Source organism: Cryptomeria japonica, chromosome 4, assembly GCF_030272615.1.
Source record: "Cryptomeria japonica chromosome 4, Sugi_1.0, whole genome shotgun sequence".
NCBI lineage: Eukaryota > Viridiplantae > Streptophyta > Pinopsida > Cupressales > Cupressaceae > Cryptomeria > Cryptomeria japonica.
This window is the reverse complement of record NC_081408.1, coordinates 565,926,934-565,945,346: the sequence shown is the minus strand read 5'-3', so window position 1 is coordinate 565,945,346 and position 18,413 is coordinate 565,926,934. Positions and strand designations below refer to the sequence as shown.

The 18,413-nt window shown below is 39.2% G+C and overlaps 1 protein-coding gene across 1 annotated transcript in view; it reads right to left on the bottom strand.

The window, feature by feature from the left end:
* LOC131036109 (uncharacterized) overlaps positions 1-18,413 on the bottom strand; it is a 117,173-nt gene that overhangs the window by 83,027 nt on the left and 15,733 nt on the right. The window contains exons 2-4 of the mRNA XM_057967923.2: positions 14,470-14,525; positions 13,447-13,556; positions 13,103-13,262 (exon numbers count right to left, since the gene is read on the bottom strand). Of these exons, the coding sequence (XP_057823906.2) occupies positions 13,103-13,262; positions 13,447-13,556; positions 14,470-14,525 (326 nt within the window). The remainder of the gene's footprint in view (positions 1-13,102; positions 13,263-13,446; positions 13,557-14,469; positions 14,526-18,413) is intronic.

Here is an 18,413-nt window from a genome sequence, read left to right as displayed (position 1 = left end):
GGGTGGAGGACCAACTGATTCGCCGGCTGTACGTTGGGATATGTCGCTTGCGGAATTGGATTCATGACTGGAGTTTGGTTGGCCAAAGCCGTGCCAACTGCCTGCATCTGGTTAGGTGCTGCGACGGATCCCATGTGTAGTAGTGGTCCAGTGATGTTTTGTCCCATGTGCTTACTTACTTCAATGGCTCTTGTATATGCCGCATTTAGATCATTCGGAGTTGGATGTGTCCTTACGAACATGGCTGTGAGATGATCTAAGGCTCCATAGTAAATTTCCCTTGGATCTGCAATAAGATAAGGAGGACGTAGCATTGTGTATGCTCGGTGAAATCTGTCATTGAAGGAGGTAATAGGTTCATGTTCTCTCCTTCGAACCTCAACAAACTGTCTGTATAACTCTGCTGGTGTAGTTGGGATGCCAAACTTTGCAATGAATGCGTCTTTCATCGCGTCCCAAGTCCTGATGGACCCTGTAGGCAAATGAATAAACCAAAAGTATGCCTCTTCTCCCAATGAGTAGGGAAAAAGCCTACATGCCACATCTCCATATTCAATTTGTCTGTTACGAAGAAGGTCCTCGAACATCTTGATGTGATCTTCTGCTGTGCGATGGAAATCACTAACATTGAACTTGGAACAAAAGTGTTCTGGATTCTTCGGCATATCATGATAAACTGCAAATTCCAACGGTGATGGATTGTTGACTAGCCATGTCGCACCATTGAGTACATGAGGAGGAGGAGGTGGTGGTGGAGCACGATGAGCCATTGTATTTCTTGAAACTGAACTTGATGAACTAGCTTGGCTCTTTGTTTGTGAAATTGCTTGGATACTAAATTGGATCGCCGCTTGGACTTGTTCTTGGAGAACTCGTGATGACTCAGGAGATCCTTCCAATCTTAGTTCGAACTCTTTGGGAGTGTCCTCTCTTTTAACTCGCTTTGCTTTGGAAGTAAACTGAAGTTCACTTAGATCCTTGATGCCTGGTGTGGACCTCAACAATCTTTGATGTTTCTCGGGCGAGAAAGAACCAATGCGATCCAGCGTGAAGTCTTGCAAGGATTATTGTGGATTCCTCTGATTGCGAAGATTCCTAGCTATGACCCTTTGATGTTCTTCGGCTATATCTTCCTCTTGCTCTAAGATGATTCTGACTCTGTTATATTCGACCTGGCTTCTCCTTGCGTTCCAAGCTACTTGATTCAATTGGGAAATGATGTCTTCTTGGGTATTGCCTACTTGCAAATTGGGTTGCACCACTTGATTCCGTCCTTCATCTGGCAACACCATCGCACTTCATGATCATGTTTGCAATATCTTTTCAAAATCTTCGGACTTCGAACTTTGAAACTAAAGAAGCCCTCCTTCTAGCGCCAATTCTGTTGACGTGTATTTTGTACACAATCATACACAGAATAAAATACCATTAGGCATCTTATCCTCTCTTGAGAAAATAGTCTCTAACTGCTGAAGATCTGCAAAAAGGATCAGTTAGGTGGACTCCAAGGTTCTTTTAGTGGGGTCTCCACGTGTGGACAAGCTTTTTTAGTGGTATGATGTGATTTGCTGTTTCCTTCAAGGCGTCTTACGGATTCAATAGTTCGAAGGTTTTACTAATCTAAAAGGAACTTTCAAAAAAAAGGAAAAAGGACAGGGTTTGAGAGGTCTAATCTAGTCTAACCCTATGAACGACTTAGCATGAATGAGATTTGGCAAGACTCAACCAATTTCAATTTTGCCATAAGATAACAACTCAACTGAAATTAGTGCGATCTTCTAAGGTAATAATGATGTTCAATGCATCAAAGATCAAGGACACTACTACGAAGGTACATATCCTAGATACGAAAATGCTTGAAGGTTAAGGACTCAAGGTGTTTTCTAGTCGACCACGCAAGGCGTTCTTACAATCAGCAAGAAGCTAGTGGTTTGGATTGCGAATCCTACCAAATATCAAATCTCACACTTAGTCTTTCTAATTAACAAACTACTTTGATTGAGCGTGATTCAAGTACATCCAACAACCATGAAGATAACTCAAGGAACTTGCAACAAAACACCATAACTTCAATATTTTATTGATTTCCAAGTCATCATATACAACAATTGCTTGAACTTCTCTCTTCAAGACTCAATCTTGCTACAACATAAAAATTGCTTACAACTCTATTCTCTATTTCTCTATTGACTATTCTGATATAAATGAAATGAAAAATGGGGGTATAAATAGCATCCCCAGTTACAATGAAAGGTCCAGATTGAAAGTAAATCAATGGACAAGATCATGACACCTAAACCCTAATTAGGGTTTGTTACAAATGACCTCCTTTTTACTGAACAATATTAAATACATAGCCAAATATTAAATTTGGCACAAAAATCTAGGAGGTATCAGCCAATGAGAATTAAGATGTCATGTCATCTGTAACAACCTTTCATCTAGAATCTTATTCCCCTTCCAATTTTCTTTTTTAGCATATGCAATGAATTTTGTCACAATTCCTTCGATTTCTGTGCTTGGAATCTCGGGAAGATTCTTGATACTCTCTTCTAAGTGGATAACCTGATCAAATGCATCTAGAAGAGCTGTGTCCCAGGTAGGTTCAAGTTCCTTAGTTCTATCAATTAGGAGCATGGTGGCATACATCTGATCATACTGCTCATCTGTAACATCTGCGTCCTTGCGAAAGATGATCTTGATTCTATCTTCAAATTCTTGTAAATCCACATCTGTCTCGACCTCGATCCTTCTGCCAAGAATGGTACGAAGTACCTCAAATACTCTGTCCTGGATCGGATTGATCACCTCCTCAACTTGACCACATCTAACACTGATGTCCTCAAAGAGAACACTCTTTATATGGAGTAAGGTTGACCACTGAAACAAACTGTGAGAATCGCCTTCCAAGATCTTCTCTTGTGCTAAAATTCTTCTGGATGTATGTCTTATAACTTTCAAGACAGGAATGACAACGTCCTTGGTGTGGGCAAATGCAGCTACTGTTGCCATCAGTCTGTGGATTATCTCAAGGACTTGGATAGCCTGGTGGGTGATCTTCGACATCCTTGTAATAAACTCAATGGCCACCGTGTGAGATCTATCCATCCAATTACATGTACGCTGGACCATATTCCTGAATCTTTCCGCTTCATTGATTGATTGAAGGGGCAATGCCTGCAATGGTGATCTAACTGGATCCTGACGTCCCAAAGGTTCATTGATGAGACTGAAATATGTTCTCCATGCACCGACCTCTTTCTCAAGCTTTCTATTCTTTTCTACTTCTTCTCTGAACTTGTCCTTCAATGCCTCAAATGTGTCGGTGGCATCATCTAAAGTCTGCTCTGCTGTGGATGGTCCTAACTCAATAGTCTGTATATCATAGTCCTCCGCTAGGATCTCACCCTCATATTTGTCTGCTGCCGGTGTAGCTACCTGCAGTTTTCTAGATCCAGTCTCATCTCGAATCATCTTGGACATCTTTGTAGCCTTCTTCTTCTCTGTTGTCATATGTGAACGTCCAACAAGGCTCTCTAGATCGATTGCACTGTCTTCGTCCTCAATTACGATCACCTTAGTCAATCTTTCCTTCAACCAATCTGGGATATTTGATCTTGTCTCTTGAACTTGAATTTCTTTGTGCACTACTTCTTCTTGTCTGGGAGGAGATGTTACTTCATTATCTTCTTCTAAATCATAGTCTTGGAGAGATCCATCGGATGAAACATGCTGTGCCTGTTCTCCCTCCTGCCTGTCATTCTGTACCATCGATTCCATGGATTCTTCCACTCGAACTGTTTTATCTTCTGGCCTGGAAGAAATACCTGGTGTCTGATCTTTGTTGGCACCTTGCTTTTTCTTGGAAGGTTCTTTCTTTTCTGATCTTTCCTTTCTCTTTGAACCTCTCGAATGGAGATTGCCCTCACTGGCACATCGAAGGTTACCTTCACCTGAATTCCTAGGATTAGGATTGCCTTCACTAACGCTGGCTCCACCTTCGGCTGGTTTCTCTTCCAAAGTAAAAGACATGGCTATGCCTTGTTCTCTCAACTTCTGGTGCTGAACATCTACCCATCTGCGAGTACAAGACAAGACTGGTGCCATCAATCCATCTAAATCCACGGCCTCGGGCTCATTCCAATTCAAACTTATTGTCTTGCTTTCTCTATCATATGAAGATTGGATGTGCCTGCCGTTGTCCTGAGCTTGGTCGGCTACTCTGTAAATCTTACATTTCCTGATGAAATCCAGAGGCAATCTAGAATGTATCTTACGTTTCACTTCGAGATCATCTAGGAGATTCATCATAAAATCTTCAATCTGGTACTCATGTCTAAATCTTCTACCGACTGTCTCCTCTAAATGTCCATGAGGATCAAAACTATTCCTCCAAGCAAAAGATGAAAAAGGATACAAGGCTAACTCCCTCTCTGCATCATCCATGGCTGAGACACTGGGACATACCTCAACCGAATTACCCAAAATAATAGGTACCTGAACTCCATTCTGATGTCTGTGTCTGAATGCCTTCACATATGCTGCCAACTGCCTTGTTACTTCAAGTAACACAATCCTGTCTGTCGGGTATCTTGGCAACATGTATGGAGGTAAAGGACATCCATACACTCTAATGTAAGTGAACTTAGGAAACTGAATGAACCAAGCACCGTACCTCTTGATTAACCCCTGGGCATCCTGAGATAATCTGTTGTGAATCCCTCCTTGCAACGTCCTGGTGATGTTCATCGTGAAAGTATCATTGATTAACTTGTAGTTCTTCCCTGGTGGATGATGCAAGTAGGTATAGGATTCACAAACTCTGACCTCGCCGGGTCCTCTTCCAATCACTCCTCTGTGAGGTAGTCCTGCGTACTCAACGCTCCTGATTAAGGCATAGATGACATATGAACTCATGTGGAAGGACTTAGTGGCCCTGAGTCTTCTCAACTGTACGTCTAAGCAATGGCTAATTATCCTAGCCCAATGTATTGTACCCTTTCCTTGAACAATCACCTGGATGAAGTAAAACATCCATTTCTCAAAATAGAAGGCATGAGGTGCTCCTGTAACTCTGTTGAGCATGGTGATCAAATCTCTGTACTCCTCTTGGAAATCAATCCTGTGTGGTGTGTTCGGTACTTTGCTCAGACGGGGACGACTCTTAAGTAGCCAGTTCTTGTTGATTATGCTTAGGCAAGCATCTGGATCATCATCGTACACTGATCTGGCTCCTTCAATGCTCTTGTATATCATGTCCCTGTGCTCTGGAAGATGAAAGGCTTCACTTATGGCCTCCTCTGAAAGGTACGCCAAAATGTTTCCCTCATTGGACACAATTGTCCTGGACTGTGGATTGTAATGACGGGCACACTCGATCATCAACTCGTGGCACTGAATAGCTGGAGGAAAACCGGCCGCCTTAATGATGCCACTTTCTATTATTCTCCGGGCGACAGGTGATGGCTTGCCGATGTAAGGGACCTCTCGGAACTTCTTCGTGCTAAAGTTCCCCAAGCTTGTATCTCCAATGTTGCTCCACTTGGACACGATCTTAGTCTCCACTTCTTCGGTCTTCTGATCTTCTTTCATGAGGGCCGAGCGACTGGTGGATGCTCCCGCCTTTGGGGTCGCCATACCTACACAACATTTCACTATAAGAAATAGATTTTTGAAACAAATAACGTAGATAAGAGAGATAGATTTTAGGAAACCTCATGATAAGTCCCTAGAGTTATCATTTCCTAAAATACAACGATTGAGCTGAGAGAAATTCAAGAATCAAAATTTCAAAAATTGAAATATGACGATGAATGAATAAAACAATAATAATTAAATCGCCATACCTCGATAGAGAGCTAACTCTAGAATGCAAAAACAAAATTCGCCTAGGCAAAATTTGAGGTATAAGATAATCTTCAATATGGTTCCCTCAAAATATACTTCGCCACCTCTGGATAGAATGTGATCTTCACTTATCGCCTTGGACGTGGTCTCAAATGGATCTTCAAATTCGCACAAATAAATCTCCAAGTCTTTAGCAAATTCGCCTTAGGCGTGATCTTCAAATTCGCACCACCTTTGGTTTGGAATCGCACCACCTTTGATAGCTAAGCGCGCCACCCTTGGATGAATGAAATTCGCACCACCTTTGGCCTTCAACGCAATTCGCACTCTACACAAGATGATACTAGCGCCACCTTTGGTTTGAAATCGCACCACCTTTGAACACACTTTGCACTATATTCGCCTCTTCTTGATTCGCATGAAGGAAGGTAAAAATGATTATGTAAAAATGAACGTTTCACTCCCCTTATAAATAGCGCTCATACCCTTTCACCTCTTAGGCCGACTTTGACAAATAAAACCATTTTTAAATGATTTGCAATAAAATAACAAGGCCGACTTGCCTAATTGGGCGCTTCAAACCGATTTTTATATTAATTAAATAATTAATTATAAATGCCTTGCGTTTTTTTTTAAATGAGAATTTCGATTTTTAATAAAGGCAAAATATAATTAATAAAAGATAACGCCATATTAAATGCTAAATAAAAATGGATTTTCAATTTTTTAATCGATTTAGCATTTAAGGAAATTTAAATTTGTTTGTTTGGCGCCAAAATTGGAAAACAAAGGGACGTACCTCATCGCTCTGGTCCCTTGGAGAGGGACAGGAGCGATTCACTATCTTTGGCATGATTCTTGCATTTCTTACGTCCAACTCCTTCATCTCCACGTTAAAAATCGATCACCTTGATGGTCCTTCGAATTTGATCGCCTTGTGTGCGCATATGGGTGTCCTTTAAGTGCATATCGCCCTGGTCCTTGTCCAAAGGACTGGAGCGATCTTCTTGTTTTCATGTCCATCTCGCATTCACCTTGCGTTCTTTGACCTTCGAAATATCATTGCTTGTGTCCTTTGCGCTTATTTCCACTTGCTTTTGCAAGGTACTTTCGATGTTATAAGGATCATCGCCCTTGTCCCTTGAAGAGGGACAGGAGCGATCCACATGTTTTCCTTGGCCTTGTCAACTTTGTACTTCGATCTTCATGGTAATGTCCTTCAAACGTCGTCCTTCACCTTACCTAACCTTGCTTCGCTTTGATCTTTGAAGGGACGGGAATGTTTTAATAGCATCGCCTTGGTCCTTGTCCAAAGGACAGGAGCGATCTTGATTTTTTCACGTTCAACATGCATTTTGACCTTCGATCCTTCATTGTGATGTTTTCCAAACGCCTTCCTTTGTCTTGCTTAACCTCGCCTTGTTTCGATTTTGGAGGAATATGAGCGCTTTTGATAGGATCGCCCTGGTCCTTGTCCAAAGGACAGGAGCGATGTGGGGCCTTTACACCATTTGGCGATGTTTGGACGTTCAACTCTCTTGTTTATCACCTTGTTGTCATACCATGGACCCTCCAGAACATTGCAATGTTTTGTCCTTACGTAAATTTTGCATAAAATGGGCAATGCATCTAACATCGCCCTGGTCCCTTCCTGAGGGACAGGAGCGAAGTTCATCATTATATGCTTGTTCTTGTTTGTACCAACTTGCAATCAACTTCATTGCGTGAAATGACGTCCTTTCGACCTTCTTGGTTGCTCGAAACTTTGTTCGCCTTTTGAAATCTACGCCATTATGTAGATATCGCTCTGGTCCCTTACCAAAGGACAGGAGCGATCTAGGTCTTTAGAGTACAAATCCTTCCATGTGATGACCTTTGTAACGTTTGCGCCTGGTGGAAATGCCTTGAAATGTCCTCGCCACCTTTTGTCCTGGCTTGGATCGGTCTTGAACCTTGGAGGGACGACCTTGAACTTGAGAGGGACGTATCTTCACCCTTGTATCGCCCTGGTCCCTTGGAGAGGGACAGGAGCGATTTTTCCCCTGTGGCTTTCATCTTACTTTGCCATGCTCTAAGTTTATATTCAACGGACTCGTCCTTCTTCCCTCCATTCGTTCATGCCTTGACATCATTTGTAACTTTGCAAGAAGAGCAATTATATCAAAAATCGCTCTGGTCCCTTCCTGAGGGACAGGAGCGAACTAGGCATTTAGCACTGTTATGGACGTTCAAAAATCTTCAATTTATATTCAATGCGTTCATCCCATGTTCTCCTTCGTTTTTGAACGTAAACTTGTCTTGACCCTTGTCTGGTTTTTGCAAAATGGAGGGAATCGCTCTGGTCCCTGGGAGAGGGACGAGAGCTACAAGGTACCTCGCCCTGGTCCCTTGGAGAGGGACAGGAGCGATTTGGTCAATATAGGTCATTTTCCTTCATTTTTTGCATCTCAAATTATATTCATTTGGCAAAGTATCTTCCTTCGGACGTCCTCCAGTTGCTGAGCTATCAAAATCTTGCATGGGCATGGCGAAATTTGAATTGTAGCTCCGGTCCTTCACTGAGGGACAGGAGCGATTTTCCTTCTGGAGACCTTTCTGTGCTCATGAAAATCTTCAATTTATATTCAATGAAAAGATCTCGTCGTTCTTCATCACTTCAAACGTAAAATTTGTCTGGGCTCTGCAAGGACAATGAGATATTTGAAATTGAGCTCCCGTCCTTCACTGAGGGACAGGAGCGATTTTGCTCCTACAGGCCAAAATAACAAGATTTTTCACATTTTAACACTTCACGAGGCGAAAACAAATCAATTCCAATGCCCAGGATCAAACTTCAAAAAGTCAAAATTTGGTCAAAATATTCAATCAGACAAAAATTCACATTGACGGTCATCCTTTAGACAAGTTTAAGCTCTGCATGAACATTCCAATTGAAAATTAGACCATTTTGGCGAATTCATTGCATTCAAAAATTTGCTTCTAGGAAAGAAGCTCAAAAAGCTCTCAAAAGCGACTGGATTTTGGCTTGAAAAGGCAAAATTTAAAACCCTAAGGCTTAGCCCTAAATCCAGACAACTAACGGACTAACAAAACCCTAAAAACGAAAGCGAAAACGAACAAAAACAAGCAAAAAAGAGGGGGTCCCCATTTGCGATGGGGCGATGTGTGAAATGGTCACAACAGGAACTTAACCTCCTTTCTGTCAGTCAGATTATGCGGCATTCTCCTCAACTGGATGTCGTTTTCAATACACATAAGTGCTCGATTGTTGATCGTGCTTCTAGCACTACTCTAGCTGTTGGCATTGAGGATCATTGTCTATATAGACTTGTGGATATAGGCGATTCTCTTGAGCATGCCTTCGCAGCTAAATCTTCATCTATCAACAGTCTCTGGCATCAGTGATATGGTCACCTGAACATTCATTATCTTGCACAACTTGTTCGAGAAGACTTAGTACATGGTCTACCTGATATTCAGACTCAAAATCATCGCGTTTGTGAAGCTTGCCAAGCTGAGAAGCAGCACCGGACACCGTTCAAGGATGGTGACTCATGGCGGGCCTCTAAGATACTGCAATTGGTCCACGCTGATGTATGTGGTCCTATGAATACTACTTCTGTTACTGGGTGCAGGTATTTCTTGCTTTTTGTTGATGATTTCAGTCGTAAAATGTGGGTGTATTTCCTTAAGCACAAATCAGATGTGTTTACTGTATTTCAGAAATTTAAGGCCTTAGTTGAAAAAGAGTCTAGTTCTTCTATTATTACTCTTAGGTTTGATAATGGGGGGGAGTTTTGTTCTTCTGCTTTCTCTACTTTCTGTGATACACATGGCATAAAACGTTAGTTAACCACACCATACACCCCTCAGCAAAACGGCGTTGTAGAACGTCGTAACCGCACCATTACAGAAATGGCTAGGTCTATGATGGAACATAAAAAACGTTCCTAAGAAATATTGGGCAGAAGCAGTATTCACAGCAGTCTATCTTCTTAATAGGTCACCCACTCATGCTGTTAAAAATAAGACTCCTGAGGAAGCATGGTCTAGTCACAAACCTAGGATCAGCTATTTGAAAGTTTTTGGCTCTTTAGCTTATGTGTGGATTCCTGATGCCAAGTGCACTAAGTTGGATTCCAAGAGTCAGAAGCTCTTGTTTACAAGGTACAATGACAACCATAAGGCTTACCGACTGATTGATGTAGACTCTGATCGTCTTATCTTCAGTCGTGATGTTGTCTTTGATGAAGAACGAGGACCATTTCAGCTTTCCTTGTCTCAGCAGCATTCTGAGGATTAGCCTTTGAAGGCTTCTGACTTAGGTATCTATCTTCCATTCGGTTCACCTAATGGGAGGGATGATACAGATTCTGTATTTGATAATGCACTACCTAAGTTTCCTCCGGAAGATGCTAATCTTCCTCCTACTCCTGATCCTGATCCGCTTCCTCTTCCAGTTATTCCTCCTGCTCCTGATGTTGGCACATCTACTCGTCAGCCTAAATGGTGGGCTAAGAGCCTAAGACCATCAGTGCTCTTTGTCCTGATGAGCTCATTGAGGGTAGAACTTCCAGGAATAAGGGCTAACAGCAAAACACAGTTAATTTTGCTCTTATGGCTAACATCCACAGTATCTATGAGCCTCAAACATACGCAGAGGCCAAAGGGATTCCAGAGTGGGAACAGGCAATGGATGTTGAGTTCCAAAGTCTTCAGAAGAATCACACCTGGGTTCTTTCAGATCTTCCTCCAGGGAAGAAACCCATTAGCTGTAAATGGGTATATAAGGTCAAGTATCATGCAGATGGTACCTTAGATAAATATAAGGCCAGATTAGTTGCTCGAGGATTCACATAGCGAGAAGGCATTGACTATGAGGAGACTTTTGCTCCTACTGCCAAGATGAGTACTATTCGTCTTCTTCTCGCCATTGCAGCTCAGTTTGGTTGGAAAGTCCATCAGATGGACGTGAAGAGTGCCTTCCTCAATGGTGAATTGCAGGAAGAAGTCTACATGACGCAACCTCCTGGTTTCAAGGTTGCCGGTTCAGAACTGCAAGTGTGTAGACTCCGGAAAGCACTCTATGGATTTAAACAGGCTCCTCGAGCATAATACATAAAAATTGATCAGTACTCGGTTGCTCATGGCTTTCAGCGTAGTCCTTCAGACAGTAATCTGTATATCAAACACTCTGGTAATGATATTCTCTTTCTTGTTGTCTATGTGGATGACTTGATCATTACTGGGAATTCAGCACATTTGATTTTAGAAATCAAACAGGATTTGTGCAACACTTTTGATATGACAGATTTAGGACTTCTTCATTATTGTTTGGGTGTTGAGGTTTGGCAGACTGATAGCAGCATCTTCCTTTCTCAATCTAAGTATGCCAGAAGCTTGCTTGACAGGTTTCGAATGCAGGATTGCAAACCTGCTTCCACACCTATGGAGACTGGTCTGAAATTGTCAACCAAGTCTGATTCTCCTCTTGTAGATGAAACACAATTCAGGCAACTAGTGGGCAGACTCATCTATCTCACTACCACTAGACCTGACCTCAATTTTGCAGTGAGCTACATCTCACGCTTCATGACGGCCCCCAGGGCTGATCATTGGGTAGCAGCGAAGCATGTCCCGCACTATGTGAAAGGCACCTCGGATTATGGACTTCTTTACACTAGGAGTGATGATCCTAGACTCAGTGGGTTCACAAATTCAGATTGGGTAGGGTCAGTTGATGACAGGAAATCAACCTCTGGATATGTGTTCAGTTTGGGATATGGTGCAGTCACCTGGACTAGTAAGAAGCAGCAGGCAGTGGCTCTCTCTTCGACAGAAACAGAGTATAGAGGAGCTGTTAAGGCAGCTTGTGAGGCAGTTTGGCTTCGCCGGATGCTTGGAGATATGCAAATATCTCAAGCAAGTCCAACTCCCTTGTTTTCAGACAATCAGGGAGTTCTCAAACTTGCCAAGAATCCAGTCTTCCATGAAAGAACCAAACATATAGAACTTCATTGTCACTACATTCGGCAGTTGGTTGAAGATGGATCCATTCAATTGTTGTATGTTCCTACCTCGGAGCAGTCAGTAGATATTTTCACCAAACCCCTCAGTCCAGATAAGTTTGTAAAATTCAGGGGGTCTATTGGTGTAGTTGATAGATTGAGCATTAAGGGAGTGTATTAGAATAATACTTTATTATTTTATTATTAATGCTCAATATTGTAAACTTAGTGTAAATATCTTAATAAGATCTTGCTCGATCTTATTGGCAGTTTCTTTTTAAAGACTTGCCCTCTTGTAATTCTTTGTAATCCTATTTATTGAGCGTTTGCTCATTGTTAATAAACATTCAATTTTTTACCAATTACTTGCGTAATAGGAGCACCTAATATCAACACTAATTATGATTGAATTTCATCAAGTTCTCCTTGCCAAGGTGTCTATCTCTTCCTTAAGTCACCATGTTATAATAATCACCCACACAATTACCAAATTCATAAGTTATGACCTTGTTTTGCTCACAATAACTGGAGTTATAAGACTCTAAGCCCATAAAATAAATGGACTGCTTTTCATCAATTGAATCTTGGGACAGTTGCGAATCATCTTGTGAATAGTAAAAAAGAAAGGCAGAAGCTAAATGAATAATAATGAAAACTTGATCCCTTTTAATCCACAAAGAAGCCATTATATTGCTGAATTCACATGCTACTGAAAGCTAATGAAAAATATCGTGTCGCCTACCTACAAGTCACTGACGAAATTCAATGCAATGAGTGATGATTATTCACCATGTCTCGGTGACAAGCTCGCGTTGCCAGTTCTATGCTAAAAATTATGGCAAAAATCTGATTAAATAACATTTTTGTGGGTTCCTTAAAGTTTTCCGAGTTGGCAAGAGTTTTTTCTTCATCTTTTCACAATTTCAACACCAAAAGAAAGTTGAAAACCAAATTCAATGAAACACATTTTTTTCTGTCAAAAAAATCACATGGAAGTCTGAGTCTCGTTTAATCACAATTTTTCCCATCTTCTGCTTCTATACCTCGGGCATGAGCTTCAAAGATTAATTCCAAACAAGTCCATACAGTTCATTACTTCTTTAAAATAAAAGAAACTGATGAACTACAGGGACGTGCATTGTTTCAGCACTAAGAACACTTCCTAACATTTTATACATCACACTTATTTTTCCTCTGGGCTATTGATCTATGAATGGGAATATTAAATAATGTGCACAACCACTTACCCAAGCCTGCAAAAAAGAGGAACGCGTCCGTGATGCTACAGCAGCATTAACCATAATGGCAGCACGATCTGCTTTGATGCCTATATTTTCTGCAAGGCCTGATAGAAATCGAGCTGCCTCCTCACCACCAATTTGAGGCGATGATGAACCATGCGGTGAACTTTACCAGTATACATATTCCAGATAAAATTAATTATGTTCCCACTAATATAACAAAATCAAAGTTCTAATTGTTAAGTAAAAAGTAAAAAGTATGAAAGAAATTAACTTCAAATTTCATTTCTTCGATTCAAATGGTATTGTTTTGAAATTGGTCACCTGCACTTGAGCCAGACATATTTTACCTGCTACATGTAGTAAGAACAAAGTCAATAGCAGCTCGATACAAGGAATCCCGCACATTAACAGTTTGAAAGGACACTGTCACACCTGAAGTTTTGCATATTTGACGAAGCTGCTTGCAATTATATGGAATTAGAAGTTGATGATCTTAACTGAATGATATACAGAAAATTAAAAAAATTCATACGATATTTGCAAGGACAAATTTCATGTAGATAAATATTCAATAATAAACAAAACCAAAGTCTAAAACATTAATCATACATGGAAATTTTCACTAATAAAAGGAATTCAAGAAATTTAGTGATCAAGCCGCTTCATCTGATTTAAACAAAAAAATTACAGAACATTAACTCTCTACCATTGGAGGGATGGGCCTCTATTGTATATGTAAATGATTTTTCTGTAAATATTAAATCAAAACTGTTTTGAGTCTCTGCCTACATAACGGTTAAACTAGAAATTTTTGGATTTGACGATATAAAGGCTAAATTGTTTTAAATGCATCACAAGTGTGCCAGCATCTAACATATTGACAACCAGCTAGCCTTTCCAACTGCCTATTATAGAGAATTCCTGTAAATAATGTTTCCAATATCTAATATCAAATTTGCACATAAATGTTTGTATTCTGAGCGGTGGGTTGAGGAGTGCATAAAGTTTAGGGTGAAAATTGCTGAAGAGCTCCTTTGAATATGCTAACCATTTTGGACAAGAAAGAAGCTGCCAAAGATAGCAGAGAAACTATTTTGTTCCTGGTTGTTCTGGGCTTTCTATATTGGGTTCTGCAATTCTGCATTCAAGCTAGACTCAAGTTATCTTACATGCTCCTTGTGAGCAGGTTTTGATAGATGATGATGTTGATCTCATGCTCCTTGGAAGCTTGAGTTTGTTTGTTTTGTTATACAGACTGCTTGTATGAACCATATTTTTATTCTTTTTCCACTATTAAAAATAAAATAAAATTGCATATAACATATATAGATAAAACAATGCAAAAAGCTAAAAGAGGCAAATGAACTGACTTGTAAAAACTCCTCTTCTGAAAAATCTCTTCCACTCATCCGGCCATTCTCAATCGCTGAACCAAACACACAATATAGAAAAAGAATATTAAAGACTGAAAATTTTCAAAGCAATTGTTGGATAAAAAGAGCAGGTCAAATATGAGCCAAAATCCATAAAGCAACTGTTACATTTGCTTCTTGGTTCTCTACTATCAAAGGGCATTCAGTGAAAACTGTAGTAATTAATAAAAATTACAGAGCAACAAGATCTACGTTTGAAAATGTCTTTTGTTGGTCCACTCTATATAATTTTTACAAAAAATGTACCTCCTAAAAATACAGACAAACTAGTACCATAGACTCATACATCATGGATACTAGAATTCAAAATTCATCTTTACTATTCAGAGAAAAAATAATATTCGAAATTCATCAGGCTCATTAATGCTTTCTCATACTAATGTAGACAGTAATCTCTTATTAAGAACACTATGCATTTTCCTCCTTGACTGCAACAGAAAGAAATCCAAAAAGGATCAGTAGAGGTTCAGTTTCAACCAAGAAACGACAAGAAAAGATGACAAACAACAAAGCTGCCAAGAGGAGTGGCTAGCAATTTTTTGGCCATATAACTCATATCATGTCAAAACAAGCTGTAATTTGACCGGCACAATTAATAGCAAATTTGGGTTGCACATCACAAAATTCAGGCTGAAAATATCCCTGTTTGACAAAACAATGTCCCGCATAGGGTTTTGAAATAAATCTAACAGCAACGTCTATTCTATACATGGATAGATATATAGTAAATACTATTTGAACCAAAGATGAAAAAATCCTAATCGGCGATAAATCTTTTGGCCAAAAATAAAAAATAAATCGGGAATCGGCAATAAATCGGCAAATTTATCGAACATTTGAAAATATATAATTTCTTAAAATATTCTAAAAACACACATACATTAAATTTATAGAACATAATAACATATTAGATGTTTGGGATCCTTCATCACATCAGAAGAGTGGGTTGGCACAATAACTTGCAAACACAGTGGATGGATACACAAAATGCAATAGCTTCTATGTCTTAGGAGAGTTTTGTATGTATTGGGCACACCAAGGATACATTCTATTGGGTAGCTCACTAGGGAATTGAAACCCAATGGGAAAGAAGTAATGGCTAAGTGGATAGGACCTATGTCACAAGGTTTGAAGTCAAGTTCAAATTCGACAACAATGAAATTTGGATGAAGTTCGACAAGAGAAAAAATTCAGAAAAAATAATCGCCATAAAATTTGTTTTATATGTATTGATATTTTTATAATATTTTAATAAATCCAAAAAAATAAAACAATATAATAATAAATTTGAATATACTATAACAAATTTGAAAATATTATAATAAAATATGTTTAAATATTTAATTTAAAGATTATTAATATATAAATAATAAATATATTACATTTTAATATGTTAACTAAAAACAAAATGAAATAAAACCAAAACCTAAAATTATAAAAGGTGTAAATTTTATTTGATAAAGAAGAGGTTAAAATAAATACAAAACCGAATGTAAACTTTAGTTGAAAAAAGAAAAATATAAAATAAAAAGAAAACCGAAATATTAATCGTTAAACGGGAGCAGCTGGTTCGACCCTTCTGCGACCCCTGTGTACAGATTGTGCACCATTTTCCACAAGCTGCTACAGCCATGAACTTGATCGACCTTTATTTCTCCTGGCTGCGAATCCGGACGAAAAATGTTATCAGGTTAGATGAACTGAATGATGCAAAAAGAAAGTAACGTCACTTTTTAGGGTATTTTAAAGTTAAAACCAAATCGCTTTTAAACACGCGATTTTTTCTGCACAACCAGGATTTTAACGCTTTCAAAGTTCACGATTTTTAAAAAAAATCGAGTGCGATTTTTTCGGCAATTAAATCTTTTACCCTTCTCACTCCCGATAAATCGCGATATAGACGATTTTTACAGGATATTTTCATTTTGAACAAATGCATCAACTATGAAATAAAATTGAATCAATTTGTGGTTAGGTCAAGTGACTTAATAGAGTGATTTGTGTTATTTTTAGTACTTTCAGATTGAATAAAAACTCAAAAAATTAGAATAAGGTTAATTAACTTATTGTTTTCCAGACTTAAGCATAATAAAGGAAATGAAATGCAAAAGACAAAACACAGTTACCTTGGGAAAACCTCCTAGGAGGAAAAACCCAGCCAAAGGATCCTCAGATCTGATTATGATTTTGAATTCAACTGAACATTACATATGATCTCCAGCCTCTTATGAAGTTCGCTATATGGTCTCCAGCTTCTTATGAAGTTTGCTGCCCTTAATTTGGGATCTGCAGGTGTCTAATAGAGTTCGCTGTCTTCTATTGATGATCTGAAGTTCACTGCCTTTAACTAGAGATCTGCAGATGTCTGATGGAGTTCGCTGTCTCCTATTGAGGATCTGCTGCTAACTAATGGAGTTCGCTGTTTGCCAGATGCCTTTAATATAAAGTTCGCTTTTCATCTGCCTTGGTTGGAATAATGATAATGAGAAGCAAGAGTCACATTTATAGGAGACTTCTTTCCTTTTAACATGTCGGCCTTCATGTATTAACATTATTAATTATATTAATTAATAATTCCTTTTAGTTGAATTGAATAGGGTCGGCCCTATCAAGGAGGCGTGATATGTTTAAGTGTAGCGTGGGGGAGCCTTTTTAGGTGGGAGCCGAGGAGTATTGGGCCTAGCCCTATATGATGGAGGCGGATTCCAATGTTGGAATCCGCCAACCCTAATTACAAACAACAATTTGAATAATTTTACTCATAAATAAACTGTAAAACCAGAGGAATGAACTTTTGTTCCTCATTTCAACAAGTAATTCCCTTTACTCATCTAAGATTATAAGCATTCTTGCAACCAAAAAGAAGGCCTATTATGCTCTTGACCATAGTGATGAGGCTCACCAAGAACTCACAAATCCAAATCCATGATGCCCTTGTCAAGTTTGTGGATTAGACTTGTAGGCATCACAAGTCCAAGCTTGCCATGCACTATTAGAACCATAGATGGCACACTCGCCGAGTTTTTGGCGAGTTTTTGGCAAAAACTCGGCGAATCCGTGAAAAAAACTCACCCGCTGTTTGCCTTAGACGAAAACGGCAAAACACTAATTCATTTTTTGTTTTCTGATTGGGTTTTGGGCTGAGTTAGGGGAAGTTGACTTGGAGTGACTTGGAAGGTGATTTGGAGGGATTTTCGAGTGATTCCAAGTGGATTTGAAGGGGATTTGAAGGGAAAATCAGATTCCCAGGTAAGTTTTTTTATTTTTTTTCTATGCTTTTTTAAAACAATTTGTTTATTTTTTGTTGCATTTAGATTGATTAGAATTGATTCCTAGGTACTCTAAATCATTTCTAAGTTATTTGCACAAGATTTAACACTAGATTTGACAAGTTTTGTTGAATTTTCACAATTTTTTTGAAGAATCTAGTTTTCAAAAAAAAAAATCAAACCCTACTTTTTAAAAAAAAAAAACTTTGAATGATGTCTAAATTTATTTAAACTAATGTAGATAGTTTGCTAAATTGTTTAACTAAAATGTTAATTTTTTTTTTCACTTTGTATGTGTAGGTTAAGTTAGCATTAATCATGGCAAGGGAGCAATGGCCACTAGATCCATGCCCATCTGGATATATAGGCACCCGTCCTAGAGGTGCTAGAGATGGGGCATGGAGGTATGCCTATGAGGGACCCGATCCTGGGTCAGTTATATGCATAAAGTGTGAGAAAATACTTCATGGAGGCATCAACCGCCTCAAATACCACCTTGCAAGAATAGATAGGCATGATGCTAGAGCATGCCCTGGGACCAATGAAGAAATAAAAAGACAAATGAATGCCCTACTTGCAGCTGGGGAAGAGAAGAAATTGCAAAGGGAGAGG